The sequence below is a fragment of the Copadichromis virginalis genome, linkage group LG9 (genome assembly GCF_057382275.1).
Source record: "Copadichromis virginalis isolate Kocher_CV1m ecotype Utaka linkage group LG9, C_Virginalis_male_GT1.1, whole genome shotgun sequence".
NCBI classification, from domain to species: domain Eukaryota; kingdom Metazoa; phylum Chordata; class Actinopteri; order Cichliformes; family Cichlidae; genus Copadichromis; species Copadichromis virginalis.
Genome location: NC_140626.1, coordinates 7700619 through 7716607, shown reverse-complemented (window position 1 = coordinate 7716607; position 15989 = coordinate 7700619). Strand labels below are relative to the sequence as shown.

The following is a 15989-nucleotide window of genomic DNA, read 5'->3' as shown; positions in this document are numbered from 1 at the left end:
AAGGTATCAGATTTGAAATTGAATTGAAATTTGTTTTTATTTTATTTACTACGAATGAGCTTCAGTGTTGGTGATATATTATGCATCCTACATTAAACGAGACACGTCTCCCGATAGGAAAGCACCCAACAGTCCTGAAAGCTTTTCGTTTTTTTTTATTTTTTATTTTTTTGTTGTGTTTTTTCATTTGAGGAAACAAGAAAAGGGAAAACGAAACCTACAAAGACAGCGAGAGAGAGCTGCTGGCAGCTGACACTAAAGAGGTACTCCACCTCCACAGACACGCCACACTTCCTGTGTTTACTTCGTTCTAAACACAATCCACGAAGCTTCATACATCAGACAGTCTGCGGGGCGCCACAATGAAGACACGACGGTGCGCTTAAGCTTCCGACTCAATTTCATAAGGCAGGTAACGCGTGGTTTCTGTCACTCAAAGAAGTAACTCCTGTTATTCAGCGAAACTTTATTTTTCTTTTCTTTAGCAGCTGAATATTTGGCAGATAGCTAGTTATAGCTCTACAGCTACTGTTTTTTGTTTGTTTGTTTGTTTTATTTTTCTAGGCACCTATTCTAAATTTGCATGTTTGGATCGTAATACGGTTTATTTTTTATGTATTTATTTCAAATGTTGCATGGGGTTTGCATTAATGCACATGTGTATGATTTTCATCGAATAATGTGAGCTGAACTCTTTATCGCAGCATCATAATGCTAATAATAGTTATAATAATGGGCAGTTGTTGTTTTATAAATGTATAATAAGGTTCAAGCTTTCCTGGGGGGGCTTCCCAGCTTTACTGCGAAACTCCCTTCTTTTGCTTGGAAAACAGCCCTGTGAAGCCCCTCCCAGTTGTGTGTTCAGCCAGCTGTATCAAAGCTTCACTTCTTAAGTGTAGTTTCACTGCACGTCCTGCTCCCCACGTGAACCTTCCCTGTCATGAACGATCCGCTTGCTTATACAATTCAAGTCAGCACGGAAACAGTCCCCACACTGACCTCCTGATGTTTGATTTTAGATGGAGCTGGACAAACGGAGCATTAACATGGATTACAAATATGATTCGGGAATAGAACTGCTCTTGACTCACATGAATTTAGAGGACATTATTAACGCTGCAGAGACTCTATATCGCCTCGAGGAAGAGGAGGAAGACGAAATCTTGTCGTTAGAAGACGAAGAAGGACTTTCCCAGGAGGAGATGGATGAGAATGAGGAGGCAGGGGAGGTGGTGGTTTTGGGGAGTGAGCAGAAGGACTACGCTAATGGAGTTCGATATGGGACTGTGACAGAGGTCCTGTCCTTTGTCAACCTCCTGTCCAGCATGCAGACGGCAGCCTTGCCAAACCTGCCAGAGGAAATGGGAGTCCTCCTAAATAAGGTGAGAATCTTGTTGTTTTTTCTTTTTTTAATCTTCAACATAACCTGAATGTTTAGTTGATGTGGTCAGCCTAGAAAAACTTGCATAATTTTCTTCTTTTTTCCTTCCTAAAAACAAATAGAAGGACATGGCTGTGAAAAAAGGCCGCTACCAGATTAACATGGACGTTCTCCTGTTTCCATGGAAATTGACCTACAAGAATCATGGGTCTGGCCTCGTGCCTAAGGGCTCATTTGGGAAAGTCCACTTGGCTCAGGACACCACCACCAGGAAGAGAATGGCCTGCAAACTGGTGAGTCTTCCTGATCGGTGACTAGAAATCCCGCCTGTGCTTGACTTCTCGACAGCTCTTGACCTGCGTGCCAAATATTTAACCTGCCAAATACTGCTTGTTCACAGTCCAATTACTCCTCTGTTTGTACAAAGATTGTTGGTGCCAGCGTGACATTTGCTATGTTTACTGGGTGAAAGAGGAACAGGGTTGCTGAATGAAGAACTATTTGTTCTTGTAACAAACTTACAACATGGGCTGGGATTAATGTAAGACTGGAATTTCAACAATAACTTCCCACAGCTCCTCTGGATGTTTGTGACAGGGTCAGATTCATTAAAGACACATGTAAAAACCACACATGCTGCTTCTATCTGGGCAGACCTATGCTTGAGAAAGAGGAGGGAGGGAGGCAGCGTGCTTACGCTGTTGTATGGAAAATATTGACAAATGAGGAAGGAGTACTTTCCTCTCTAGTCAGGTGTTATCGTCAGAATACTATGTTGACACAGTGTTGTTTTTTTCACGCTGCTGTGAAGGATTTACTGGAAATAGTTTGCAATAAGGGCTTGGAGTTAGGATGTCCTTATCTGCTTAAAACAATGCCATCATCAGATAATAATTACTGAGAAATTATTCCTTTAAAGAAACAACTTTAAAATTATCACTGACAAACTAATAACAATAGATTTCTTAAAGCACAAAAAACAGGATAACAGTATGTTACTATGTCAGCTAATCTGTTAAATACAGAAAGAGTCAGTGTCCTTGTGAAGTACGTATTAAATGTATATTTTATTTGCAGAACTAACTGAGCTGAACTACCCGATTAGGCTGTCAGGGTAAAAAAACAATAATTATAATAAAAATGAACCATTAATTGTAGTTCCTTAAATCGCCACTTGAGGCAGGGTCCAAAACTTCAGCATTTTATATGTAAGTAGCACATTTTGCTCTCACACTGTGTGGTGGTTAGCACTGTGGATTCCTGGGTTCAAATCCACCGGCCGGCTGGGGCCTTTCTGTGTGGAGTTGGGATGGGCTCCAGATAAACCACAATACAGAAGTGGAAGAAAATATATGGACAGATCTAAGTATGCATTTTACCGAGCTAGCTAGCTCTACCAATAACTGATAAATCCTCTGTGCACTGTCAAATAAAGCCACCCTTGCCAATAAAAATGCAAAATGTGAAAAGTCAGTTTGTTGTCACTGTAAGCAAACACGGATCCATTTGGCCAGCAGTCCCCAGGATGTCTCATTTAGCTCATTGGCTTCATATTTAACAGTCAAATGCAATGGTGTCACCGAGCCTTTTAACTCACTCCAAGAAATAAGATGAACATGTTTCCCAAAACGGTGGGCTATTTGTGATCATGTGTCTTATCTCCCTCGCTAGATCCCCATGGAGAACTTCAAAGCCGCTGATGTAGAGTTTCAGGCCCGCTTTCACCATGAGAACATCGCCGAGCTGTACGGCGTTCTGCTCTGGAACCAGAGCATCCACCTGTTCATGGAGGCCGGCGAAGGCGGCTCTGTGCTGGAGAAACTGGACAGCTGCGGACCGATGAGAGAGTTCGAAATCATCTGGGTGACCAAGCAAGTCCTGCGGGGCTTGGAGTACCTGCACTCACACAACGTCATTCACCATGACATCAAACGTAAGCATAAAAGATGTGTGTCACTTACTCTTGATGGATGTGCTCCATGGTATTGAACAAGTACATAGGTTACAGGAAATTATGCAATTACAGTTTGTATCTTCTATGCGTCAAATTCAAGCCACAGACGGATATTGCTCTTGTAAATAACTCAATTCGCTGAAAAGAATGAATCAGTGAACAGCCACAAACCAAGCAGATCATAGGAATCTGATAGATTGACTAATGCTTTTTCAGTAATTCTTCAAAGGTAGCCTGGTCACAGTGACTGGTAGCTATCATGGCAGATCACACAAATACGCCCTAGTTACTGCAGGTGGAGCTCAGCTGAGGAACCACAGCAGTGCTGCTGGGATCAAAGCATTCTGCAGAGCTGTCTGTCAGCCTCACTGCTTAAAGGCTCGCTGGCTGTCTGGAAATTCCAGCCTGCTTCTCATGCTCAGTCAGGGTTACAATTATGGTCCAGAGAGGCAAGTGACTTATTAAAATGACCATTCTGGCCCTCTGACAAGCTGCGGTTCTTAGCATTTCCTGCCTGCAGTCAAAATATGTAATTAAACCTTGGTGACATTTTAGGGACAAGGATGAGTCTCTTCGTGGCAATTTCCTTCGTCAGAGCCTGTGACCTACTTATCGTTTTCATGCTTAAGATCAATACAGACTCAGTGGACCTGAAACTGAAATCTTATCAGTTCAAGCACCAACTTGAATCACACCTCCTTCCTTTTCATCTCTCCACAGCCAGCAACATTGTCCTGATGTCAGACAAAGCAGTCCTAGTGGACTTTGGGCTGACAGTGCAGATGACAGATGATGTATACATTCCCAGAGATCTGAGAGGAACAGAGGTAAGGAAATAAGCCGCTCCTCCTTAAAAGATGTAAGTGTAGCCCTGTAATGAATGCGGGCCTTCTGTTTTGAGTAATTGCTCTCCGATCAATGCTTGCTTTTCTTTTGCTGATCTGGAGCGTGTGTTGACACGTGACTCACACTAGACTTCCCTAGGGATTTTAGCAAATTAGTCCCACGACTTGTCAGCACTTGTGTGCTTTTCCAAAATGATTACAGAGTCAGTGACTGGCAAGCATTAATTTAGAGCAGTCAGTGCACTCATTGGCCTCACAGCCACTATTAATAGCTTGCTGATGCTCAGGGCTTTCAGCTCTTTAAGTTGTTTTTTTTTTTTAGGATGAAGATTTTGCACACACCTTCTCACCCACTGGTCCTTGCTTTCCCATGCTTGTGTGACAGTCTATATAGTTCTGTGTACATGCACCCCCGGGCCTCTCAAGTGCTTGTGGAAAGTCCCAGGGCAGACACCCAGGAGTAATAATAAGAGAGGCACAGCCTGTGCGTATTTACAGGCACAGCCTGTAAATATGCTGGGCTGCTCAGGGTTACATGAACATGGGAGTGCAAGCTGGAATTTCCAGCAGAAAGACACAAAGAGATGAACTCTGGTGTGTTTACCTTTCACCCTCCAAAGGCCAACACACTTCTGCACTTCCCTTACCTTTTTTCATGCGCAGCGTGGGTCTGCAGGTTGCTTGTTTGGTTGCAGGCAGAAAACCCCTTTTACACTAACAACAGGTCACTTCCTGTTTGTTGTGTCTCGCTGACACGGAGAATTTGACTGTCGCACTGAATAAAAAGGGAACTTGTTTCTCTCTCTCTCTCTCTGCCATTCTGATCTGCAGCCATGTTAAAAGTCACCCACTAAACATCCCCTGTCTTTCTTTCAGATGTATATGAGTCCAGAGTTGGTTCTGTGTCGAGGACACAGCACCAAGACAGACATCTACAGCCTGGGCACCACCATCATTCACATGCAGACCGGTAGTCCTCCCTGGGTCAGGAGATACCCACGCACTGCATATCCATCCTACCTGTACATTGTAAGTACTGCACATGAAAATCACATCATAGGGAAATGAACGCAACCAGAATGGTTGGTGCAGATATTTGTGGTCCTCACAGGATGAATTTGTGATATTGGGAGGAAAAGGGCATGTTTGAATTTGCGCACCAGAGACGTCTGATGACCCTAAAGTTGGATGCTGATGTTTGCCTTATTTGGAAACGTCGGTATCTCTTAAGTTTCAGTGCTCTGATTTATGACCAAGTACTTTCCCATCAGCATGAGCTGACCTTTATGCTTAATGCTAGATTGCATGATAGTAAATCAGTTTGTAGATAAACTGTGAAAGGTTTCCCATGAAATAGTTATTACACAGCAAATTAGTACATCACTTAATTTTGTTTTTGTTTGTTTTCATTTCTTGATTTTTCTTTTTTCCTAAAATTGCTCTTAAAAAAACAACAACAACCCCACTGTATGCTACCTGCACCTCAGTGGCTGGTGCACACTGAATAGCACTGAGTATGTTGGGCCAACACAGACCTAAAAGGAAAGAGACAATTAGGAAAAACAAGTCCTTTAGTGTTAATGTTGCTCTTTCCTAGCTGCAGGTATAAATCCTCCTTGGTTACCAATTACCATTGGAGACATATGCCTCTGTTACATGCCTCAGCAGAGACAGTCCTGTGTTGTTAGTATCCTGCGAGTCAAATAGTGACACACTTACCGCACACAACATGCTCACGCCCTTCGCAGTCAAGATTGCCAGGCGATAAAGAGGATGTTTGCAGTGGGTGACCTGTGGCTTATTTAGTCATTCACCACTCTAAAAGCGTTCCATTACATGGGCTCTTTCCATTTTAGCTAGTCCCATTTCTGTTTTTAAAATGATTATCAGCTTCTTTGCTCTGGCCGTTTACTCACTTCCACTTGAAACTGCCGTCATGGAGAAGTAGCATTACAGGGCCAAGTCACTTGTACGGGCTGAGCTTTGCAGCTGCTCCTTGTTCCTGTTTATTGTAACCATACTGCTTTTACAAACCACTGCTCACATGGCCACTGAAAAAAAAGGGCAGCTTCGGTTCTGCATAGCTGTTTTTTTCTTGAGTTATTTGGAAGTGCTAGCTTTGTTTTTCTCTTCTTTAATGACAGTCTATCTGTCTCCAAACAGATCCACAAGCAGGCCCCTCCTTTGGAGGACATTGCGGAGGACTGCAGCCCAGTTATGCGGTCCTTCCTGGAGCGAGCCCTAGAGAGGAACCCTGCGCTGCGGAGCTCGGCATCTGAGCTACTAAAGGATGACGCCATCAACCCTCCTAGAGAGGATCAGCCGCGTTGCTGGAGTCTTGACTCGGCCCTGGAAGAGGCCACCCACACCTTGCTACGGCAGCAGAGTCAGCACCACGACACCACGCAGGGTAAAGCCTTTAGTGCCGAGCTCAGTTTGTTCTCTGTTATTAATAATAAGCTGGCTACTTAACGTTAACATTTACCTCGTCTTCTCTGCAGAATCCTCTCTGTACTCTGAAGGTTCTGGACACATCAGGAGGAAGGGCTCGCTGTACATTGACCTAGGGGCCTTGTCGGGTTACTCTAAACTGGTGACGGGACCGCCTTCCTCAGAGTATGGCTAACAAATGACCAGACAACACCATTTATAAGACTGAACTGTTCTTAAAGCCACATAAATGGCTGAGACTCGTGGACAGCTATAGCCAACATGACTCGTAATGATGTAAAACAGCAAGTGTGACTTGGAATGAATGGGTCCAGTTCGGCCTGAAATAGAAAACGCTGCAGGACAGTGTTTGGATGCATTGTGAATAAATAAGCATTATACTCTACATATAATTTCCCACACTTCTTTTGTGGGATGTTTGTACTTTATTTCAGTTTGGGTTCATGGTGATAAATGCACGCTGTTTTCTTTTCTCCTAAAACCTTCTGAAAAAAGTTATTGTATCATTTGAGTTACTTAAAGTGTAAGCTGTGTCTTAAAGTATGTGTGTAAACATGTATGATGTGTAGTTCTTTTCGAACGTCCTCCTGTTAATTCCCGTGGAATATTCTTGGCAACACTGTGCTTTGCAAAATGAAGCTTCTGTGGAATGAATGCGATGAGTGATTTTGTTTTATGTTCTGTACATCCACTGAGATGAAGCATGCGCTGCTTTATACTGAAAGGGAAAAAAAGCAAGTGATTTATTTCTGTTTTCTTTTGTAATAAGTGTAAAAGTTACCCAGAGTTTTTAAAGTGTCATTCTGCAATAAATGCAATAAACTCAAAAATCCTATGGTCTGTGTGTATGTCACTGCAGCCTTAGCTTTAGCAGCTATTCGTTTTTGAAATTGCTTGGGGAGATTCCTGGAAAGGAAACTGAAAACTTGAGTATATCACTATGTTTCAAAAACATGCAATAAATTATACAGTTAAACATTCAACAATATGTGCAATACTAGTCCAGCCTTTTCAGTCTGGACCAAAATTGAGGTCAGGACTCTGTGCAGGCCAGCCAAGTTCTTCCACACCAACCCTTCTCATACATGTCTTTATGGAGCATGTTGGAACAGGAAGCAGCCATCCCCAAACTGTTCCCACAAAGTTGGGAAATTCTCCAAAATGTCTCAGTATGCTGAAGTATTAATAGTTCCTTTCACTGGAAGTAAGGGACTGAGCCCAACTCCTTAAAAACAACCCAACACCATTATTCCCCTCCACCAAACTCTACACTTGGTGTTCTCCTGGCAATTGCCAAATCCAGGCCAAACCCAGGTTGGATTGCCAGATGAAGAAGTACGATGAAGTATGAAGAAGTACGATTCATCACTCCAGAGAACACATCTCCGCTGTTCGAGTGGCAGCGTGCTTTACACCAATGTATTGCTTTGCATTGCTTGGTGATATAAGGCTTGGATGCAGCTTCACTTCTCTTTTGAGTTCCCAACTCTCAGAGAAAGCCCATATTTCATGCCTCGCTAAAACAAAAACATTATGCACCGTCAATGAACATGAAGCAGCAACTGAAATTTGTCAAATCAAAGATTTATTTAATTTAATAATTCATCATAAAGGAAAATGTGATCAGTACAAATCAAATTTATATCAAGTAAACCAGACCAGATTCCACTGAATTTAATATTTTACATTGTAATTATGAAACAAAATTTACATGTAATTAAATAAGATAAACTCAGCATTTTGGGCACTTTGCGAGTGTGTGTTTCTGCTGAAAGCAACAATAATTTACTTCTGTTTTCTTTAGTATTAAGTGTAGAAATTACCAAGAGTTTTCAAAATGTCATTCTGCAATAAATGCAATGAACTCAAAAATCCCAAATTGTCTGTGTATATGTCACTGCAGCCATAACTCGTTAGCTGCTATTCATTTTTGAACTCACTAAGGGAGATTCCTGGAAAGGTGAATGAAATTCAAAACTTGAGTATGTCAGTATGTTTCACATTCAGTCAGCTGACTGCCTCTACTTTCTTTTTCTTACAACCGTTAACCGTCACCACTCCCACGTCTGCAGGAGCTCCTGGTGCTGGGCTGACCAGGCCTTTAACTAGAACAATTCCTGTTTCAGCATTTTGTACCAACTTCCAGCAAGTTTTAGACCAGATTTTAAGATCTTTTAAAATTACTTTGATGGTCCTTAATCACCTTGTTTCTAACTACAACTCTGCACTATCATTATCATTATTATGGCTTTTACACATTAGAAGGGTAGTGATTGATGGGGACTGCAAACCAGGAGGAGAGAGAAAATCCACCTGCAATTACAGACATGAGTGCAAATATGAACTTGCTGGACTTTATGAATGTCCAAATGCACAACAATCCATGCAATAGAGGTGGCTGGATCAATCCAAATATCAACACTTCTAACGTTTCTGTACTCTAAGTTCAGTATGTAGCCCTCTGAAGTGTGTTCACTAAATTATCCTTTTATAAAAAGAAAAAACGAAATATGTAATACGCAATATGAAAAATGTCTGAACCTTTTTTGGTTGACTGTCATATCTATTTTATTTATCCCTCATGACTCATTTAAACAACAGAAGTGAAGCCGAAGGTCTTTATGAAGTCCCGTGTTTGAAATACATGAACAACAAAACTCAGCTGGAAGGTGTGTTTTGTTCTATTACCTTATTATTGTGGAAAATAAAAACCAAAGTGATTTAGTGCTCTTTAAAATGTGTTCAGAATTAGCAAATTGGTGATCCCATAAATCATGACACAACGCTCTCCCTTATAAACACTACCTCTGTAGATCATCAGTATGGGTATCAGTGTTGGTATCAGCAATACTGACCTAGTATTTACTGGTTATCGGCTTGATACCAACATTTGCACTATCCCACAGCACTAACATGCAAAACTTGTCGAAACCTTTCAGTCTGGACCAAAATTAAAAGGTGATTACAGAGTATGAAACATCAGCTTTCTCTCACTGAAACAACTCTTTTGAATTCCCAGTTGACTTTCTAACTCTCAGTTTTCCCACATTTCAGCAAATCTGATCAGATTTACCCAGCACTAATCACTCTACATGAATCACAACTGCATGACTAGAAATGCTCATGCCGCATTTTCTACAATATTTCAGCAGTAAACAGCGATAAAAAAAAAAGTTTTAAAAAACCCAAACTAGCTTTTTCATTGGAAGCCTCTTCATGTGGGTTTTCCTGAATTCCCCAATCTAGCAGCTAGATCACAGAGATCAAACGTGAATCAAGCTGTAGCAAAGTTCGCCACTAGACAACTTTTATTTGTTCATATTTAGTCATGGGCAGTATCTGCTACTGAATTTGCATCAGGGAAACCCGTGTGGTGTGAAGTGTTGTGTCCTATCTGCAGCCCGGGCCCACTCTTCCTCTTTCTATAAGCGTCACATGTGAGTGGGCGGTGAACTCAGCCCAGAGACGTGCCTGTCAAGCCGAAATGAAAGTTGCAGTATTTACTGTCACGGTCACGGTTTCCACTGAGCGTTGCAGACAGATACTGCCACCTGCCGGCAGCCTTCATAAGTACTAGAACGAGATCTCGACATGTGCTGCTGTAGGCTCACTGAACACTTAAAAAACTGAGGATTTCTTTCTCTCTGGTGCCCTCGTGTGCCTCCTGGTCTCGAGAACGTGTAATGCTGCAAGAAAGAAGAATAGACTTGATTTGCTGCCCTCTCCACGTCTGTTCCTCATATACACTGCAAAGCTTGCAGACTTATTAGAGTTCAGCGAGGGAGGAAAACTAGTCAGGACATGAAGTGGCAAAAAATATTATTGATCTGCACATAAGCATGGAAGCTTTTATGGCTTCTTCAAAGTTTTTAGAGAAAATGAAAACAAAAATACTTTAAAAAGTAGTTAAGACTGTGATTAGATCTAATGTTTGTCTTCAAATATTTTACCTACCAGCGTACAAAGACGGCAGCACGACTGACTGTGGATACGTTGTTTTTACCTCCACACACCACACGTTTCACGTCTACGTGTACTACCTTACTGAGAATCCGACATGCTGCAAAGCGGCACCAGGCTGATTCAGCACTTCAAAAGTCTGGAGATGCCGGGGATTGAACCCGGGGCCTCATACATGCAAAGCATGCGCTCTACCACTGAGCTACATCCCCTATTGCAAAATGACCGTGAGGCCAGCTGTTGAACGCATCCTGTGTATTAAAGAAATAATCATTAAAGTATACTTAAAGTGTGTTTTACACCAGCAGATATTTAACTTCATGTAATATGCTGTAACCGACTGTAATCTGCCACAGCGCTCTTCTTTTCAACGTCCTGTTTTGTGCCTTGCTCTTTTGAATAGTAACATAAACATATTTTACATATTTTAGTCACAGAACGTGAATCACTCTCAATCAGTGGCTGCTGCCTTGTCAGTTTTACCAGTGACAACGAGGGGTCGTAATAATATAAGCACAGTAACGGGCACTTAAATATGAAAATATATTTATAAAGAAAAAATAGTTTTAAGAATAAATTATCGAATAACTGCTTGAAATGACTCGACGGTGACATCTGTTAGTAAGATGAGGCAGTGCAACGAGTGTGAGTGTTACGGGGCTCCACGGCAGTCAGAACACTTTAGGTTTGTCATGCTCTACCGTAATTGGCTAAGACATTTAAACGATTTAAAAAGCAGTACGGCCTCCATTCCCAATCAAAGTATATATATCATTTAAAATGACATTTCATTTTTTTGTATTTGTCAAAAGTGTCCACATATATTTTTGATAACATGTCCATGTTTTGTTTGTTTTGTTTTTAACTTAAGCAGTAATGTTACTTGTTTCAGTTAATGCTGACAACATTTAGCCTCTAGTGGCTCTAAATGGCTTTTATGATGCGTTCCTGAATAAGTCAGGAGTTCCCAGTCAGAATTTGATTCTGGAATGTCCCTTCAACTCAGATTTCCCACTCAGAAAGCTGTCAGCAACCCCCAGCAATAGTAAACAACAATAAAACTGTAAAATTTTAACCTATACTGCCACTGTTGTGTATTTGGGAGTCACTAAACAAGCCGTACACAGAGGACTGACCAGGCTCTGTCCATGAATGTGCTGCATGGAGAAAGATAAGAAAGACAGGAGAGGAAGAAGAGAGGTTAGATTTAAGGTAAGGATGTTCAGTGGGATTTGATCAAAGGAAAGTGGGGTATGCTTTGTTGTTGAAATGTTGCCTGAAGATCCTCTGAGGGTTAGTGCAGGATAAACAGGTTAGCTTACTGTACTGTGATGGATTTAAAGTAAAGCACTGTGTTGAACTGGTGCACAGCAGCTGTGGTGTTCATGGTCATGGATCATGTGATTCCAGATGTGCATCAAGCGATGGTGGTATAGTGGTAAGCATAGCTGCCTTCCAAGCAGTTGACCCGGGTTCGATTCCCGGCCATCGCAGTTTCCTTTTTCCAAAGAACAATAATGGAGGAAAGGCAATTTATATCAGAGATAAGACAATATATAGTGTGGAGTAAGTGGCTGTTACTTAGATCTCTTACTAAAGTTCTCATGTTATGTTTCTTTTGCTTACATGTGCACTCAAAGTTACCCTTTACAAACAACTCCCTTTCTGTAGGCAAAACTAAACACGCTGCAAATTGACTGTTGAAAGAGTGGACTACAGCTTTGGAAGCAGGTATTTTCAGATTATAATAATATTAATAGTGGATTAAATGTTTGGAAAAGGGGGCTCAGTTGTCATCACAACGGAGAGAAAGAAACACGTATTAACTGATGCACTCTTCTCCTTCTCCTACCTTCTTTTAAACTCTCCTCTCTGCCCAGATGTAGTCACATGTGGAGGCCACACTGCTGAGTCAGCAGGCAAGTTTTAGATGTATTCAAAGCGGTGCCTGTATAGTGGCGAGCATAGCTGCCTTCCCAGTGTGTGATGTGGGTTTGTTTCCCAGCCAAGGAGAGAGCTTTGGAGAGAGCACACCAAAATCATTAAGGGGGTGTGGTATGCACAATCTAGTGGATTTTAATACAACTAGTTTTCATCTTTTCTTTTCCATGATGTAAACATCACTCAACACTTCTCTTCTCTTGCCTTGTTGGCTACTTTGCTCCTCCTATTTTCCAGTCTCCTCCTGTCTCAGCTGTTTAAAGACCTGGCTGAAACGCTGGCTGAAGAGAAGCCTGATTCCAGATGCGCATCAGGCGATGGTGGTATAGTGGTAAGCATAGCTTCCTTCACACCTTGGCTCATGTAACAACTCAAGACCATCTCCAAAGGGCAAAGCGCCCCACTAGGAATTAAATATCTGGAACGTCCACAGACATCACAAGACAGCATAATCAGTGTACTGTCAGTGTGGAGAACAGAAATCAGTCAAGACATATTTTTACTTTTTACTTTGAGTACATTTCAGAGGTGGTACATTTTCACTTTTACTTGAGTAAAGAAGTTCAATAGATACTTCAACTTTTAGCAGAGTGTTTTAATACAGGTTACTTTACTTCTCCTAAGTAAAGAAAGACTACTTTTTCCACCTAGGCAGCTACTTTGGTGAGTGAGCACTTCAGGATTAGTAGGATGTGAGAGAAGATTTTGGTTTCTAACTGAAGCAAGCATCACTCAACACTTCACTTCTCTTCTCTTGCTTTGTTCCTCCTTGTTTCCACTCCCCTCCTCTCTCAGCCGTGTAAAGCCCCGGCTGAAATGCTGCCTGAACAGAAGCCTGATTCCACATGTGTATCAGGCGATGGTGGTATAGTGGTAAGCATAGCTGCCTTCCAAGCAGTTGACCCGGGTTCGATTCCCGGCCATCGCAGCTCTCTTTTTGTCACAGAACAATAATGGAAGAAAGTCATTTTATATCAAAGATAAGACAATATGTGTAATAAGGGGATATTCCTTAGATCTAATTTCATAATCTTCTCCCATCATTACTACAGTGCGTCATTACAGACCTTTATTACTTCAGAAATGCTTTTATTCTGATCACTCAAGCATGCTTATATGTCCCAGCCCCTCAAACAAGTTAAAGCTATGGCAGTCTGAATGTAACTCACCTGTATGAAGCTTTAGAGCTGCATATATATAATGCCAGAGAGAGCAGAACAGTTACTCTTATGCAAAACATTAAGTCACATGTCAGTCTGCAGTGGTCACAATCTACGAAAAGTGGTCCAAGGAAGAAACAGTGGTGAACCAGCAACAGGGTCATGGGTGGACAAAGCTTACTGATGCTCATGGGGACCCAAGGCTGGCCTCTGTGCTGTGATCCAACAAACAAGCTGCTAAAGGTCAAATTGCAGAAAAGTGTCATGGTAATTCTGATAGAAAAGAGTCAGAATACACAGTGCATCACAGTTTGTTAGTATGGGGCTGCATAGCTGCACAGCAGTCAGGGTTCCCATGGTGACTCATGTCCACCAACAGTAGCGCCAAAAATGGGCACGTGAATATGAGAACTGGACCACAGAGAAATGATGGACCAGGTGGCCTGGTCTAAAGAATCACTTTCTTTTTTACATCAACCTGGATGGTTGCATTGCTTACCTGGGGAACCCCTGGCACCAAGATGCACTAAAGGAGGCCAGCCATCAGGAGGCCAGCCTTGGGTCCTGTCAACCATATGGATTTTACTTTGACACCTACCAAACCATTGTTGCAGAGCACCTTGCCATGGACACAGTATTCCCTGATGGCTGTGGTTTGAGGAGCACCACAATGAGTTTGAGGTGTTGACTTAGCCTCCAAATTCTCCACAGTTGAAATCCAATTGAGCATCTGTGGGATGTGCTGGACAAACAAGTCGGATCCACATAGGTCAGTGATCCCATCTCTCTTATTTGTTGTGCATCTTAAACTGCAGAAATGATGTGGCAGCTTATATGTTGGGTTCCTTTGACCCATGAACATAAGGAGAGTATCTAGTGCAATACAATAAAAGATGAGAGGAAAACAGCAAGTGACATGATTACATTTCTCATTTGAGGCATAAGAAATGCATTGTGTTAGCTCTCATAACAGGAAGAAACTCTGAATCCAGCACACTGCTGTCATGAGAAAACTTGAGCACTTTATCAGCAGATCCCTCTGAGAAAGGATAGCCTCGACTGTATTCAGCAGATCTCAGGGACACATGGATGACCCATGTGTCCCTGAGATCTGCTAAATAATTTAACATTTCAGAATTCTGCTCCTTTGTAAATAGGAATTTTAGTGTCATGATTTCAAATAGTAAATAAATACTTTACACCTACTATGTACTGACACAACAACCTGAAATATGATTTAAAGAACAGGGTGTGCCATTAAGAAGAAAGCTAGCCTAGACCTTCTAAACAGATGACACATGCCACCATGTAGCCCAAATTTACGAATGAGTGTTCATTTAATGTTTCAGCAGTGCTGCCCTAATGCCCTTGCTGTTTTCTAATGTTCTCCTTCAAAGAAAAATAATTTCACTAAAAGACTCCTTCTCCTCAGGGCTGTGGACAATAAATGTTTTTAGATATGTGGGAATCTACACAAAATGAATCCAGCTGGAATGATTTGCAGCTCTACCTAATCTTGTGGCTGCCATTCAGGAACATACCTGATGTAAGCATAATACTGTGCAGCAACATTCAAGATATTTAGCACAGTAGCACAGGGAAAGTTCTGAATGTAGCTTTTTGCAACAGACATGGTCGCCACCATAACGTAGTTTATGTAGATTCAGTCTCGATAAAGATCGGACAAAAACAGAGTCACGTTGTCGGCAGGATTCGAACCTGCGCGGGGAGACCCCAATGGATTTCTAGTCCATCGCCTTAACCACTCGGCCACGACAACTTATACTACGTCACCGTCGTGCATCGCTTGTTAGCTCAGCCGAGCATTAGTTGCTAAGTATATCCTCTGTATATTTATTGAACGTCTAATACTTTTTTAGATGAACATCATAAACAAACATATAATGAAATGATAATGGAAGATTAACTCCAGAGTTACTAACAAAAGTCTATATTTGTTTTCTTTTTGCTCCAAAGGTAAAACCTGATGGATGCGGGGTTTTAACATTTTGTTAAAAGTATTTTTAATGCCGATATTTCGATTTATTTGACAACATTGTCGACTATGTATGTAGATAAATACGAAATAAAGAAAGCGCAGATTCCTTTGACTTCCAATACCACAAGATGGCAGTAATTCACATTTCTTAAAAGGTTCCTTTGAAGTACACACAGAACGTCAGATCAAGTATTTACAAGTCTTCCAGAAATGTAAACCGGAGAGCTTTACAGTGTGAACATCTCTCTCATAAATACTACACATCAAGTCTACAGTCACTGTCCAAAAGTGTGTCAGT

General features: G+C 41.6%; 1 protein-coding gene and 4 non-coding genes across 6 annotated transcripts; 3 read left to right on the top strand and 2 right to left on the bottom strand.

Moving 5' to 3' along the window:
* The first annotated feature begins 217 nt into the window (after positions 1 to 217).
* Positions 218 to 7466, top strand: map3k8 (mitogen-activated protein kinase kinase kinase 8). 2 transcript variants are annotated; one of them, XM_085467532.1, is made up of 8 exons: positions 218 to 408; positions 1020 to 1382; positions 1504 to 1674; positions 3053 to 3314; positions 4056 to 4162; positions 5057 to 5209; positions 6344 to 6590; positions 6682 to 7466. In XM_085467532.1, the coding sequence occupies exons 2-8, from the start codon at positions 1020 to 1022 to the stop codon at positions 6804 to 6806; spliced, it is 1428 nt and encodes a 475-aa protein (XP_085323658.1). In that variant the 5' UTR covers positions 218 to 408; the 3' UTR covers positions 6807 to 7466. The 2 variants fall into 2 exon arrangements, with proteins under 2 accessions (XP_085323658.1, XP_085323659.1); XM_085467533.1 differs by having other exon boundaries at positions 218 to 412.
* Positions 7467 to 10731: 3265 nt separating this feature from the next.
* On the bottom strand, positions 10732 to 10803 carry trnaa-ugc (transfer RNA alanine (anticodon UGC)). Its single transcript has one exon. It is a non-coding gene; the product is annotated as a tRNA-Ala (tRNA).
* Positions 10804 to 12012: 1209 nt separating this feature from the next.
* Positions 12013 to 12084, top strand: trnag-ucc (transfer RNA glycine (anticodon UCC)). Its single transcript has one exon. It is a non-coding gene; the product is annotated as a tRNA-Gly (tRNA).
* A 1304-nt stretch (positions 12085 to 13388) lies between these two features.
* On the top strand, positions 13389 to 13460 carry trnag-ucc (transfer RNA glycine (anticodon UCC)). The gene has a single exon. It is a non-coding gene; the product is annotated as a tRNA-Gly (tRNA).
* Positions 13461 to 15390: 1930 nt separating this feature from the next.
* On the bottom strand, positions 15391 to 15472 carry trnas-aga (transfer RNA serine (anticodon AGA)). Its single transcript has one exon. It is a non-coding gene; the product is annotated as a tRNA-Ser (tRNA).
* Positions 15473 to 15989: the final 517 nt, after the last annotated feature.